The sequence below is a fragment of the Alosa pseudoharengus genome, unplaced genomic scaffold (assembly GCF_046254945.1).
Source record: "Alosa pseudoharengus isolate Yale_2024_CS ecotype anadromous, Long Island Sound unplaced genomic scaffold, YU_APseudo_1.1 YU_APseudo_1.1_scf_23, whole genome shotgun sequence".
NCBI lineage: Eukaryota > Metazoa > Chordata > Actinopteri > Clupeiformes > Clupeidae > Alosa > Alosa pseudoharengus.
The window spans coordinates 13,894,312-13,909,311 of record NW_027468685.1 but is presented as its reverse complement, the minus strand read 5'-3'; the positions used below and the strand labels follow the sequence as shown (position 1 = coordinate 13,909,311).

Here is a 15,000-nt window from a genome sequence, read left to right as displayed (position 1 = left end):
GTTCGCTGAGCAACAAATACATACACACAAACACACACACACACACACACAAAGGGCTAGAGATGGCCGTGTGTGGTGACCAGTGACAGGGAGGAAATGTAGGACATGGTGTGGCTGTGTGTGTGTGTGTGTGTGTGGAGCGGGTGACAAGCTACTAGCATCCACTCACATTCCTATGTATGCCTGGAAAACTCATGGCCTGGCTTTTCTCTCCCACCCATGATGTTTATTCTCTATTCCTCTGGCGTACACTGTATATACGGCATTATATATGGCCTACTCTAATGTGAGAGAACAATATGAACATACGTCTGGTCAGACAGTAGAGTTAAAACTGCATTTGAATTTTTGTAAACACACTCTCATGGAGGGTTAGGATGAGACAGAGCTAGGGGAAAAAATACCCCCCCCCCCCCTGGGGTTAGCTTTCAGTGTGCATCGGTAGCATACCAGTTAACTTTCAGAGTGCACCGCTAGCATATCAAGCATATCAGTTAGCTTTCATCGTGCACAGCTGGCATATACACCAGTTAGCTTTCAATGTGCACTGCTAGCATATACACCAGTTAGCTTTCCGTGTGCAATGCACTTCTCAAACCCTCACAAGTTAGCTTTTGTTAGCCAATCATCTTCCTTGGAGGTGCTTGTGGCCTGATCTCAACCAATCACATGCTGCAGGATCTGACACTCTGTCCAATCATGCACCTTTTGATGGTTAATGCCCCACCTTTCATCTGGTACTGTACCACTGTATTTACAACCTCAATCTCTGTCTACAAATGAGCCGTAGCAGGACTGTGAGATAACTCTCAACATGCTGGCGATCAAGTCACCTCGGTCTGTGTCAAAATGTACTGTAACGTCAAACCACACCAAGGACCCCAAATCACCAAGGCAAACTTACCATCCAAACAAAAAAAACATACAATGACATGGACTTATTTCTGCTCAAATGGCTGAAGTCTTTTGAAGAGAATTGCGATGCAGGTTGAGTGCCTGACTGCTATGTAAAGGACCGTCCTTTCGGCACAAGCCATGTTGTCATGCTCAGGGTCAGTGCTGCAGACATGCATTGCTCTGCCCTGCTAGTCACCCTTGCTCTGTGAGTGAGAGGTTACCCAGTTCCTCATTGTTTGACTGCTGCTATGGACGTAAAGAGCTTAATGACCAGTGCAGCACCTAGAGTCTGTATAGTTCTGGCAGACTAGAAGTAAGTTATATATGATATAGTTATAAAAAAAAAAAACTGCGGTGTAAATATGTTGCTGTGTAAAAAAATGAACAAAAATAAAGTAGGCTAGTCCATGCATTGCTACAGTGAAGATGTGCATGCTGGCCTGTGGTCTTTATTTGTTGCATTATGTTTTGCTGTTTTTCTTTTTTTTTTCCTTTTTTTTTATTTGTTTGTGATTTTTATTAATGTAAATTCAACATGGATTGTATTTTTCTTTTAAGTAAGTTAAGTCTCTTTGCTGCACACACAACAGTGACGGGGTACGACGTTGAACAGTATTAATGCATTGACTCTTGAAATCACTATGACTGTTAAATAACACAGTTCCTGTGACCGTTGAAAAAAAGCTGTGGGACTCGCGTCATGACGTTCGATCTTTCGAATGAAAGGCCTACTGTACTTGGAAATCTCGGAGCATGTGAACAGGCTTTTCTTTTCTTTTTTTTTACGAGGTGCTTCTTCGGTTACAGGAGGCACAAACTCCAAGGCACTTCTCAGTGCTGCAGAAACCATGACATTGTTGAGATGCACTGCAATCAAAGATGGAGATGTGTGTGTGTGTGTGTGTGTGTGTGTGTGTGTGTGTGTGTGGATGGGGGTAGTGAGAGAGTGCAGCTGAGAAGTACATCTGAGACCAGTGCCTGCTGGAATACTTGTTTCCTCTTTCAGAGTTTTGAAACAGTGGCAAACTCAGCCCAGCAGCACAGACTACAAGTCACCAGTCTATCCTAGCCTTGGTGACCTCATGTACTTGCTCAACAAGTGAACAGCAAAGACAAACAACCAGATGGGGGTCAGTGTCGAACTTTATCAATTGGACTGTTTTGGACATGGACTGGACGTTATCATAACTTCCGAGGATGTTATTACACTGGATGTAAAAAGACTTGAAACCACTCTTCAGCCCGACACTTCGTCAACCACCGGGTCTCTGGGACTTTTGAACTGATTCTCTTGTGCAGAACATCATCATCATCATCTTCCTCATCATCAGTGATGGGCCCGAGGCCCTGGACTTCCTATCACTGTAGCATCCTCACATCCAACACCCACCACCCCACCCCCCACCCCTCCCCATCACTGAGAGCCCAGCCAAAGGCCTTCATGTCTGCAGCAGAGACCAGTATAAAAAGTGAGAGAAGGAGGTTTTCTCTTCTTACAGAGACTTTCAGTGAGCCTGCGGCTCGGACTCAGAGACCGAACGAACTGGCTCCTCGCATACACAAAAACACACTGAACCTCACCACCTCTGCACACACCTTAGCCCACGCAACCCAGCGGTTCCCACGGTTACCAAGCCCACTCTTAACAGTTGCTGTGTACAGTAAAACCAGTGCATCCTGAAGTGACTTTTGTGAAGTCACTTTTTTTTGTGAGTGTAAGTAGCTAGCTACTGTATGTCTGACACTGTTATTATAGGATGGAGGGAGGGGAAGACGAGGGATCGTTTGAAACGAGAAAACTAAATGTAAACAGAAAAAAACTGACTGTTGTATGTTACAATGCATTTTTCTTTTTTTCATTACAATGATGATGATGTTGATTATTTAATAAAGTATTGGTATGAGAACCATGTAAACTCTCTCAGAATGATTTATTGGCACGTTCACTCTTGCATACACTCAGACATAGGTCTACATGCTTACTCTCTCTCTCTCTCTCTATATATATATATATAATGTGTATATATATATATATATATATATATATATATATATATATATATATATACACCTCGCTGGCTTGCTCGCATACATACAAACCCTCCATCTTCTCTCTCTCTCACACGCACACACACACACACACACACACCCATACAGACACAACCACCACTATTTGGGTCTCGGCGGCTCACACTTGGCCATTGTGTTCCCTCCTGCTGATGATATACACCAGCCCTGTGCATCCCCCCTGCCTGTACAGATGGCCCTTTAGTTGGGAGCTGCTTTCAATCAGAGCACGTCTGCAGAGTTGCTCAGTACCCCCTCACTCCATCACTTTGTGTGTGTGTGTGTGTGTGTGTGTGTGTGCGCACTGATGGGGCGAATGAGGAGTGTCTTAAACCAGGGAGTCACAAAATGACACAGGGGCGTCTGTCGTTAACTGTGTGTGTGTGTGTGTGTCAGGCACTGCTGGTGCTAATGAGGACTTAGGAGTCATTGAAGTGTGAGAGCGAATGAGTGTGTGTATGTGTGTGTTTGTGTTTTTAGTATGAAAATGTATGGTTGTTCCTTATTTTTTATGATAATGTGATTACTTTCATGTCTGTCTTTTTTCTCCCTGATCCCCAGTGTCTGAGGTTTTCAGCCCAAGTGTTTGTGTGCGTGCATTTAGGTATGAAAATATATGCAATGCATAATGCATCTGTCTTATTTATTATGTAAATATTATTCTTTTTATGTCAGATTGTGTAATTATCAGTCCACGATACCAGAGAGGAAGAGAGAGAGAGAGAGAGAGACAGTCTGCAATTCAATAAAGTTAGCATGACGTGACAGAACCAAAACATTTTCATGTAACTCGTTTAATTCCCGTCAGTGAGAGTTGAATCGAGAGTGGAAGAGAAAAAGAAACCCAAGTTTCACTCTGAATCATCAAACTTCATCAAGTGCAACAGGTGAAAGTGGTAAGAAACACACACACTGCTTTGAAACTGAAACAGTTTTTCAAGTGGTATTTTTGCAAGTGGTATTAGCATCACTCAGAGCTGCAAGTAGTATCAGCATAGAACTGACCCTCCCAAAGACATTTTATTTCACTGCATGGTCAGTACGGACCAACTCAAGCCAAAATTGGAGCCAGCATTTGTGCAGTATGTGCTCTTCAGAGCCAGAGCATGCATAGCAAACAGAAAATCCAGGTTAACCACATTTGGTTAACCTCTGCCATATTTGAGCTCCTTCCCGTACATTTTGACTGAGCATATGCTGTCCATCGTTTTTTTCCCCTTCTTGTTTTATATAGAGAGCCGTTGGTTTTGACATGCTGTCCTAATCTGAAACAGAACAGCAGAGCCCCATATGTTTTTGAGACAGAAAAGTGACCAGCGAGGTCACACTGTCCCATTGGTCACTGGGCTTCTTTCTCTTAGAAAAGAGGGGGGAAAGTGAGGTCGCCTCATGCAGATGTCTGGCAAAACACCCCCTAATGCTCAAGATGGACACAAATCACTCTGAGATTCGCATTAAAAGCCGCCTGCTATTGTGGACCTCTGCTCAAGCAGTTTACCAGTTTAGCATCCCCGGGGCGATCCACTGATAAATCTTCAGAGAGGAATAAAACACAGATGACCTCCAGAGTGGCCATTGGACATCTGTGAGAGTTTAGAGGTGAGACAGGAGCATGTGGAATCTGCCCGGGAAGGCTCAATGCAACACAGTGTAGTTCTTTTCATTTATAACAGCTACAAACTCATTTAGTTGCTACCAAAGATTCTAGAACAGAGCTCTGTTCTAGAATCTTTGGATGCTACTCTGACTTACAATATGGAGGAATGATTCAGTTGCATGCCCATTGCAGCCTCCCTGTAACTTTAAACCATTTATTTCACAATTAAGCATAGATATAGTCAATGCATGTTCTGTATGTGTGTGTGTGTGCACAAATCTTTACGTGTGTATGTGTGTGTGTGTGTGTGTGTGTGTGTGTCTGTGTGAATAATCGCGGTGCAAATGAGGATCCAGTTACGTATACAAAGTATCACAGGATGCAGGACGTTTCAGATGGCCTTTAGGCTGAATGACGTGTGCATGCATGTCTGTGTGTATTTGTCTATCTCTTGATCTACGCACAACTCAAGACATACTGTAACTCTATTTTGTGTTTTTTGTTCTTGACGTAAACTCATTAACTGTTATCTTATTGAATCTTTACATGCCAATTACAAGTGTACTGAACTGGAGACGCTGAGAAGCCTTTAAGAGATCTCATGTTCATTTTTACATGCTTGTCATGCTTCGGCTTTGGCCACATAACCAAATGTGCTTTTGATAGATCACAAAATGCAGAACACACACACACACACTCCCCAATAGAGAGAGAGAACCACAGATGACAGATATATCTGACTACAGTAAACTCCCGACTGCGAGAACAGATGGCTTGAGCCATGTCTCACTTCACAAGGTCGGCCTAGGTGTGTATGTGTATGAGTTTGTGAGTGTGTGTGAATGTGTGTGTGTGTGAAGGGGGTTAAGAGGTGAGGGTTAGTTTTTTTTGACAGCTCAGCAGCAGCAGTAGAGAGGTTGCACAAGTGGGGAACCTGCACCAGGAAATGAATCAGTCTGTGTGTCTGTTCAAGCCAGCAGATCAGCAGTAATTATAATGGACTGCGTCACACACTGTGAATGCACCCAAAGAAACACACACACACACACACACACACGGTCAAAATGTTACTGTGGACACCTGACGTAAATGTGTTGGAAAAAACTCCTGATCAGCTGATTCAAACCCTGAGGGCAGCCATATGAGAAATCTTAGTCACTTGCCCCTTTGTCTCTATTTCACACACACATATACACTGAACGGACACACACATTAACACACACACACACACACTCAAACAGACACGGTTTCTGAACCCTTCTCTCTCTCTCTCTCTCTCTCTCTCTCTCTCTATCTATCTACCTCTATCTCTCACACATACACAAACACTACAGCATGCATACGTTCTATAATCTGTTGCGTGCAAGCTGCTCTCAGTGTGCTGCATAGACGTGTGAAACCCAGTAATGTTCCATAAATACTTCTCTGACAGAGTTTAGAAAACACTACGAGAAACGACATCGCTCAGTAGCCTCAGCTCTACAAAACACAGACACACACACAGAACCACACTGCCCCCCTATGCCACACACACACAGAGAGACACACACTCTGACCACACCGGCTCTACCCAGCTCTACAACACAATCCACACGGCAGGATAATTGCCCTGGGTGCCAAACTTTGACGAGATCTTCTGTCCAGGCCCTTAATCTGCGTCTCCATTTCCCAATAAAAACATCAGATTACTTCCAAGTTACGCACAAGGTTGAAATCGCAACAAATCAATCCGATCTTGGCCCATGCCTTCCATAAGCTGCAGGGAGAACATCACATCACTGAGAACATCACTGGCCAATTGTTTGGACCTTTGGTAGTGCACACAAACACACACACACACACATGCAGGCACGCACGTTAATTAAAATTTTCAGGTTTTGAATAAGCTGATCAAGATATTTTCAACAAGATGACGTCAGATGTCCAGAGTAGTATTTCAACCATATGAGTGCGTGCTCACATCATTGTGTGTGTGTGTGTGTGTGTGTGTGTGTGTGTGTGCGCCTGTGTGTGTGTGTGTGTGCTTTCTTCTTTTTTGGGGTGCGTTCTCAACATGTAAGACACTGCAAAGATCCCTGAAAAATACAATATCCCCAGACACAGACAAGTAGTATTTGTAAATCGTTTAAAACTAAAAGTAAAAACGTCTAAAACATGTCTATGACCACTCCAGTTGTAAAGTCTTTCCAAGCTGCAGCTGTGGTGAACCTCCACAGGCCAGAGGACCAGGGGAACAAAAAGCCTGTTATTGAGAGGGGTCACAGACTCCTGTCACGGCCAGCATGGATCTGATTGGACAAGCTGTCACTGGGATCACCAGCTGATTGGATGAACTGTCACCGAGACAAATGCCTGATTGTTGGAGCTGTGACAAGAGTGAGTGACTGATTGGATAATGTGTTGAAAGGCAAGGCTGATGATTGGTGGAGACATTTCCAAGGATTGAGCGTCTGACTGAAAAGATTCCTGTCTGCTGTCCCTCAAGTCAGACATAAGATTGAAAGCCTTGGAAATGTAATGTTAAAAGTTTTTTTTAATTTTACATTCTAGAACTCCCTTGTCCCTGAGAGGTGATTGGAGGGCTTGTCACCGTGCCAGGCATGTGATTGGAGGATCAGTCCCAGCGAATGCACCGATTGGACAAAGGCAGCGCCGTGTTGCCGAGGAGCAGCTGTCTGTCTCAGCAGGAGAGGCTGAGATTAACCGAGAATCTCTAAGGAATATGTCGGATGGGGCATTTTGGGGGTTGGGGATGACAATGGAAAACTCTGGAGAGAGGCCAGAGCGCTGGACAAAACATTGGTCATTGTGAAAAGAGCACATGACCCACATGGTTCCTGCAGCGGCAGCTCTGGTGTGGTCACGGCACAGAAAGCGCCCCTCAAATCCAGTCTGTTAGTTCAGTCCAGTTATGACCTGGACAATGTCACAGTCATGTCCACCGTTTATAGCCCACATTCCGTGAGCTGGCCTGTTACTGCGAAATAGGGGCTCGTAGCCCAATTTGGCTCATACTTTTAAATGTAGGTCAACTCAAGTAAGCAAAACCAGTTGCTCCGAGCAGAAGAACGCCACACGTTCTTTGCCCTGATGACTGCGTTGCCTTGTGAGTCTGGATTTGCGGTAATAAAACCATTGCTCACGGCTCTCTGTCCCTCTAACGCTTGCAAGAGCCACAACCGAATCCCTTGTATGTGCGTCATGAGTTTCCTCCTTATGAGTCACAGAGTCTTCAAATAAAATTTAGAATGAAATTTCTTTGCGAAGAAACTCAATTTGAAATAGTCTAATTAGTCCGAGGGGTTGGGTTTTTTTTGACGTGGCAGGTTTATTCTGGGTTTGTTAGCCCAGAGGAGGAGAAGCCGTGCGGGGTAAACAAGCCGCCCCTCCGTGCTCCTAATGGACGAGTGTGTGGCTCTCTGGGTGATGGCCGGGGCAGGAGGTCATCCTGAATTTTTCATTGAAAGGGAAAGAAGAGCTTGTTTTTTCCAACACTGGCACGTGCTTCTTTCCCTTCTCCTTCTACCTCTCATCAACTTAAACTGATTGGACTCACCTGTCATACACAGACACAGTTACAGACGTACACACACTCACAAACACACACACACAGACACACAGACACACACACACACACATACATACTCACACACAGAGCTGTACTGTATGTTGCATGCCTGCAGTTTTGTTATGTTGTGGAAAGTACTTTGGATCCTTACTGTAAGGCCTTGGTTGCTGGATGATATGTGATGAAGATGATGATGACGATGGTTGTGGTGGTGACATTGATGATTAAGATGATGCCGATTATTACTATTATTAGTAGTAATGGTATTATTGGCACTTTTAATACCAGCACTCCTAATAATAGTAATAAGCTTCATCTTCATCCAATGCATTGGATGCATACTGTTTAAGCAGGAGGCTTAAGAGAAGGTAAAGGCACTCTAACACCTGTCAGCTGGCATCACACGTTGGCAAGAAGCATAAACACACACTTAAAGATAAGTAGCACACACACACACACACACACACACACACACACACACACACACACACACACACACACACACACACACACACACACACACAGGTGTGCTAACTGCCAACACATTAAAAGCCACATAGACAAACTGACAAAATGAGGACACTAAACAGTCAGCTGAGATATAAAACGCTAACAAGCAGTAAACGTGTAATTGTGTTAAGTTCACATTCAGTCAATGTCAAAACACAACTTCACCTATAGATTTAAACACATAGGGATCATTTACATTATTTGTGATGATAAAACTTTCTCTTGTGCTATGTCTTATGCCTCTGAACTGCTCAAACACACACACACACACACACACACACACACACACACACACACACACACACACACACACACACACACACACACACACACACACACACACACACAGAAACACACACACACACACACACACACACACACACACACACACACACACACACAGAAACACACACACACAGAGTTGTCAGATTAGATGAGGCAGGAGACAGGGGACTCCCAGCAGGAGGGTTGTCAGGCCACAGAGAAAGCCATGTCATACTGAGGACAGCCTGTCTGAACAAAACCCCATCAGCACTCAGAGCAGAGGAGAAACACACACACACACACACACACACACACACACACACACACACACACACACACTTTGTGTGTCTCTACTGGCTGCTATCAGCACTGAAGCTAAAGTGGGAAAAAAACACAATCAAGTACATGCAAGTGGTACACACATACGCAAACACAGACCTAAAAGTGTACATGTACGCATGCGCACACGCACACACACACGCACGCACGCACACTCATTTTCCCTCTCTCTACTGACTGCCATCAGCACTAAGACCAAAATGGAAACCATTTCCTTTCTCTCAGATTCTCTCATTTACAATTCAGAATGATTCAGAGCTAATGAGAATAAAATGATGTGCTCGTACCTAGACCATGACCTACGCATAATCATTTAAACTGACACGGACGTGTGCAAAGACACGGACAAATACATTCTTTCCCTCTCTTTTGAAATGACCATCAGTAGGAAGAGCTGCATAAAAGAACATACAGTGGACAGATACAGACACAGATACACATACACAAACAAAGACGCACACACTGCACGCACGCACGCATAGGCGTACACAAGCACGCACGCACACTCATGCACCCACATACACACGCGCACACGCACACGTACACACACACGCAGACAGACACACACACACACACACACCTGAACCATGACTGTTTTTTATTAAACAGTGCCAGAGTGAAATACTCCTGAGGAGAATCCAGGTCAGGTTTAGCCTACAGTAGGCTTCCACCTGGAATGAAGCTGTGAGTGAAATTCAGCATAGCATCTGACAGGCATAACCAACTGATCAGCTCACAGGCATGATCAATAAACTACAGAGGCCAGGGACACTACAGGGGTCTACAGTTGGCTTTCACCTGGAATGTGAAGTGAAATTCAGCATAGTATCTTGCGGACACAACCAACTGATTGCCTGAAAGGCGTGATCAATAGATCACAGAGGTTACAGCAATGTGCATAAAATAGCTATTCTCTCAAATATCAATTACAATAAACTATATATTCATCTCTTATGTCTCATAAAATACAGTAGTAAATAAAAAAATGGTTCCCTTAACATCAAGCTAGTACAGGCAATAAATCAGACATCCTTTGAATAGGTTAAGAAATTGAACTTGGTCTAAATTAAAGGAACAGTCACCAGTTGAACATGGTCAATAATCTGACAATATGACTGTACAAAAGTTGATCTTTTTCCAGTACTTTTCACTGAGTTTTACATTTTGAAAGTATTAAATTACTGACTCAGACAGTTCCTGAAAGCTTGTGTGTGTGTGTGTGTGTGTGTGTGTGTGTGTGTGTGTGTGTGTGTGTGTGTGTGTGTGTGTGTGTGTGTGTGTGTGTGGTGTGTGTGTGTGTGTGGTGTATGTGTGTGTGTTGATGGTCCAGGTCATTGAGGCAGAAATAAGGTGTAGCCTCCACGGCTCTTGCGGAAGTCTGGGGTGACCTGGCCAGCCTTGGTTTCCACAGTGATGCTTTTTTGTTTGCCACTCATGTACACGCTTAGACCCCTCTGAGACACCTTGACTGGAAGATCAGTGTCCCTTACTCTGAAAACACACATACAGAGAGAGAGAGAGAGAGAGAGAGAGATTTAAACAAAAAGCAACAAGAAACAAAAGAAGATTCAGTATAAGTATATATACTCTTTTGATCCCGTGAGGGAAATTTGGTCTCTGCATTTATCCCAATCCGTGAATTAATGAAACACACTCAGCACACAGTGAACGCACACACTAATCCCGGCGCAGTGAGCTGCCTGCAACAACAGCGGCGCTCAGGGAGCAGTGAGGGGTTAGGTGCCTTGCTCAATGGCACTTCAGCCGTGCCTACTGGTCGGGGTTCGAACCGGCAACCCCCCGGTTTCAAGTCCGAAGCGCTAACCAGTAGGCCACGGCTGCCCCTAATATTCAAATACTTTGGGAAGGGAAGGGTCAATGCCAAGGTGACAGATTTACATGGTCCACACACTTGTACATATACATCATTTTATATGAGTAAGAAATAGGTAAGCACAGAAACAGTTTCTATATTTGTGTAATTGCTAAGATACATACCCCCCACCACACACACACACAATGTGTAACACAAACAGATGCACACCAGAAGTCACTACTCCCAAACAAACAGACAAACAAATTCTCAGACTTTATTGCATGAAGCCTCCTGTGAACCAGTCAACGTGCATGTTGCTCAGTAAATAACACGAGGCATCTGTAGACCGGCCTATTACTAGCAGGCTTCCCAGGCGCGGTGAGTAAATGATATCTGCTCCCTGTCTGAGTGTTTCACAGACAGAGGGACCAGCTGGGCCTGCACCACATAAAGACCATCCTGTCAAGTCAGAGGTCTCTTGCACCACATCCCTGAGCTGACAGCAGCTGTGTGTGTGTGTGTGTGTGTGTGTGTGTGTGTGTGTGTGTGTGTGTGTGTGTGTGTGTGTGTGTGTGTGAGAGAGAGAGAGTGATTGCCCTGTCAGCGGAAGATTATCCTCTCTGAAAGACAGAGGGGAGAGAGCGAGGGAATGACAGAAGGAGAGAGAGAGAGAGAGTGGAAAAGAGAAAAGGAGGGGGTGAAGATGAGCAAAAGACAGAGATTAAAGGAGAGAGGGCAAGAGAAAGACTGAGAAGGAGGAAGAGAGAGAGAGATTTGCCTGGAGGCCTCATGTTCATTCTCCACAGACAAGACTATAAGGTCAGCTCTTACACTCCGACATGGACATGCACACACACACACAAGTACATATGCACCCACGCACCCACCCACCCACACATGCCCATGGACTGCACAGGTCCTCTATTTTCACAAAGCTCAATATGCTCATGGTATGTGTCTGTGTGTGTGTGTGTGTTTTCCCACATCTCTTCATTCCACGCACACACACACACGCTGTGAGCTAACCTGAGGCAAAACCTCCCTGAGGGTTGCTGAGGTGAGGTGCTAGTGCCACTGTGTCATTATGACTTGATCAGCCTTTTTCCGTTTGCTCATAAAGATGAAAAGGCAAACTGGAGCAGCAACTGTGTCTTTGGTGGCATTAATAAATAGCATTTGGTGTGGCACTACGTATGTATGTGTGTATGTCTATATGTGTGTGTGTGTACCTATATGTGTGTGTGTGTGTGTGTGTGTGCGTGCGTGTGTGTGTGTACGTGTGTGTGTGCATGTATGTGTGTGTGTGGGCGTGTGTGCATGTATGTGTGTGTGTGGGCGTGTGTGTGTGTGTGTGTGTGTGTGTGTGTGTGTGTGCGTGTATGTGTGTGTGTGGGCATGTATGGGAGCATGGATCACTGGTATGAGTGAGTGAAGACATGGTGTGTACCTATAAGAGGACAGGGGTGGGGGGGGTGTATGGGGATGACAGCTAGTTTGGGTGTGGCTGTGTGTGTGTGTGTGTGTGTGTGTGGTTATGAGATATGGAGTGGTTATTAGTGGTGGCAGCCCGCTTTTCTCCAGAGCCAGTGAGAGTGAGGCATCCATTTCAAAGCTCCCCGACAGGTGCAGCCCTCTGCTCTCCAGAGAGAGAGAGGAGAGAGAGGAGAGAGAGAGAAAGAGAAGGAGAGAGAGGAGAGAGAGAAGGAGAGGGAGAGAGAGAGAGAGATCTGGAGAACTCTGGAGTCATGCAAACCACACAACCTGCTCCCCCTAAAACACAAACACAAACACAAACACACACACACACACACACACACACACACACACACACACACACACACCTCTAATCACATCCACACCATCACCCCCATCCTTCAGCTGTCCCCAAACACCTACTGCCTTACTAAACTTCCCACCTCTGTAGCCCCCTCCCCTCCAGCCCCTCGGCGTGCCTGTATGATCCTCTTCCTACAGGACTCCTCTCTGCTTCCTACAGGACTCCTCTCTGCTTCCTACAGGACTCCTCTCTGCTTCTCTGCCCCGATGACGAGCCGTGCCTCTGGTGCCCGCTGCCAGGCATGGCAGGGCGCTGGCTTTGAACTGCCGCCTGATCTGGCCACTCACTGTGGGGGAAGCCCCAGGTGGCCTGATAGTGGGCTGTGTGAGAGAGTGAGGGTACGTGTGTAAGTATTTGATGTGTGTGTGTGTGTGTTAAGTGACTGTGTGTGTGTGTGTGTGTGTTTGGGGTGTGTCACTGCTAATGCTGCACCAGCGCTTCAGGTGGTCTGAAGTTGTCACAGTTGGAGGAGGAGAGCAGAGCATGTGGCTCTGACCTGATTTATCCGCACTCTAATATCAAGGGCTTGTTGATGTGGGGGGGGGGGGGTACAGGATATACCCCCCTCCCACCAGCCCCACCCACCCAAACACAGATACTACTCCGACCGGCACAGCCGGGCTGCATTATTCATTACCATGGAAACGGCACTGACAGAACTGGGGCGCTCTGTTGAACTCGCCGAGCTGACTCTCTCTCAGGCACCCCGTCTTCTCCTCTCCTGCTCTTCCTCATCCTCATCCTCCTTCCACTCGTCTTTTCCCATACTCCATCATTCCATTCTTTTCCCTTTTTGTCCTTCATACAACTCTTTCATTTTCTCCTCTACACAGGCATGTAAAAGAACGTTGAGTTCGCACACCAGAATCTGCTCCTTAGCATTTTTTAATAGTAGGCTATATCACCACATGTGACCTTTCGGGCCCCAGCCCGAGATCAGTTGCATTGTTTTTTTTTTTATCAGGGCAACAGTTTTCAGATTACATTACGTGCTTACATAATTGCAAAAGGGTTCTTGACTCTTGTAGAAAGAAATGGCTGATCTTTAATGCAATATCTACATTGCCCATTATCAGCAACCATTCATCCAATGTTCCAAAGGCACATTCTGTTTACTTATCTCATATAATTTTAAAAGGCTAACTGAGAACCCTTTTGCAATTATGTAAGCACATAATGTAATCTGAAAACTGCTGCCCTGATTAAAAAAACAATGCAACTGATCTCAGCTGGTATTCTGTCCATAATGGAGTGGAATGACATTTTCTAAGTGACCTCAAACTGTTGACCGATATGTGTATATACTGTATTCATTCTCCACATTGTATATATTTGAATTATATCTTTTTTCCTCCGCTGGCCCATTTTATTCATTTAATTTTTCATCTGAGGGCCCCTGCCAGATCTTACACTCCCTTAGAATTAAAGCAGAACAACATACTCCTGCCCACATGTGCTACCCTTCCCCTCTCTATCTCTAGCCCTCACTAACTCTTTCTTCTGTTTCCTTTCTCTCTGTCTCTCTCTCTATCCCTTTCTCTCTCCTTCTCCCTCTCTCTCATATGTCCATCTGCTCTCTGCTATTATTCCTTCTTTCTTTCTCCTCACTGACACACCCCGCCGTACTTTCCTTCCACTGTCTCTATCCCTCTCTCTCTCTTTTCCACTCTCTCCTCATCTATCCCTCTCTTCATCTCTCGCTCATCCATCTGCCCTCCAAGCTGTAGAGTTCCTTCTGGCCCACTGCATAACACACCATTAACTCACTCTCACTCTTTCTCTCTCTCTCTTTTCTTCTCTATATCTATCTGTATCCCCCCTCTCTCTCTTTTATTCTCTGTATCTTTCTGTATCTGCCTCTCTCCCCCTCTCTCTCTTTTATTCTTTGTATCTCTCTCTCCCTCTCTCTCTCTTTTCTTTTCTGTATCTCTCTCTCTCTCTTTTCTTCTCTCTCTCTCGCTCTCTCTTTTCTTCTCTGTATATCTCTGTATCCCCCTCTCCTCTCTCTCTCCCTGTTTATCTCTCTCTTTTTATCTCTGTAACACTCTCTTTTCTTCTCTCTCTCTCTCTCTTCTTCTCTGTATCTCTCTGTATCCCCCTCTCTC

The 15,000-nt window shown here is 45.1% G+C and overlaps 1 protein-coding gene across 1 annotated transcript in view; it reads right to left on the bottom strand.

Annotated features, from left to right (window-relative positions):
• Window positions 1–9,823: 9,823 nt before the first annotated feature.
• Window positions 9,824–15,000, bottom strand: part of myo1g (myosin IG) — a 56,118-nt gene continuing 50,941 nt past the window's right edge. The window contains exon 22 of the mRNA XM_076301669.1: window positions 9,824–10,733. Coding sequence (XP_076157784.1) covers window positions 10,574–10,733 — 160 coding nt within the window. The 3' untranslated portion in view covers window positions 9,824–10,573. The remainder of the gene's footprint in view (window positions 10,734–15,000) is intronic.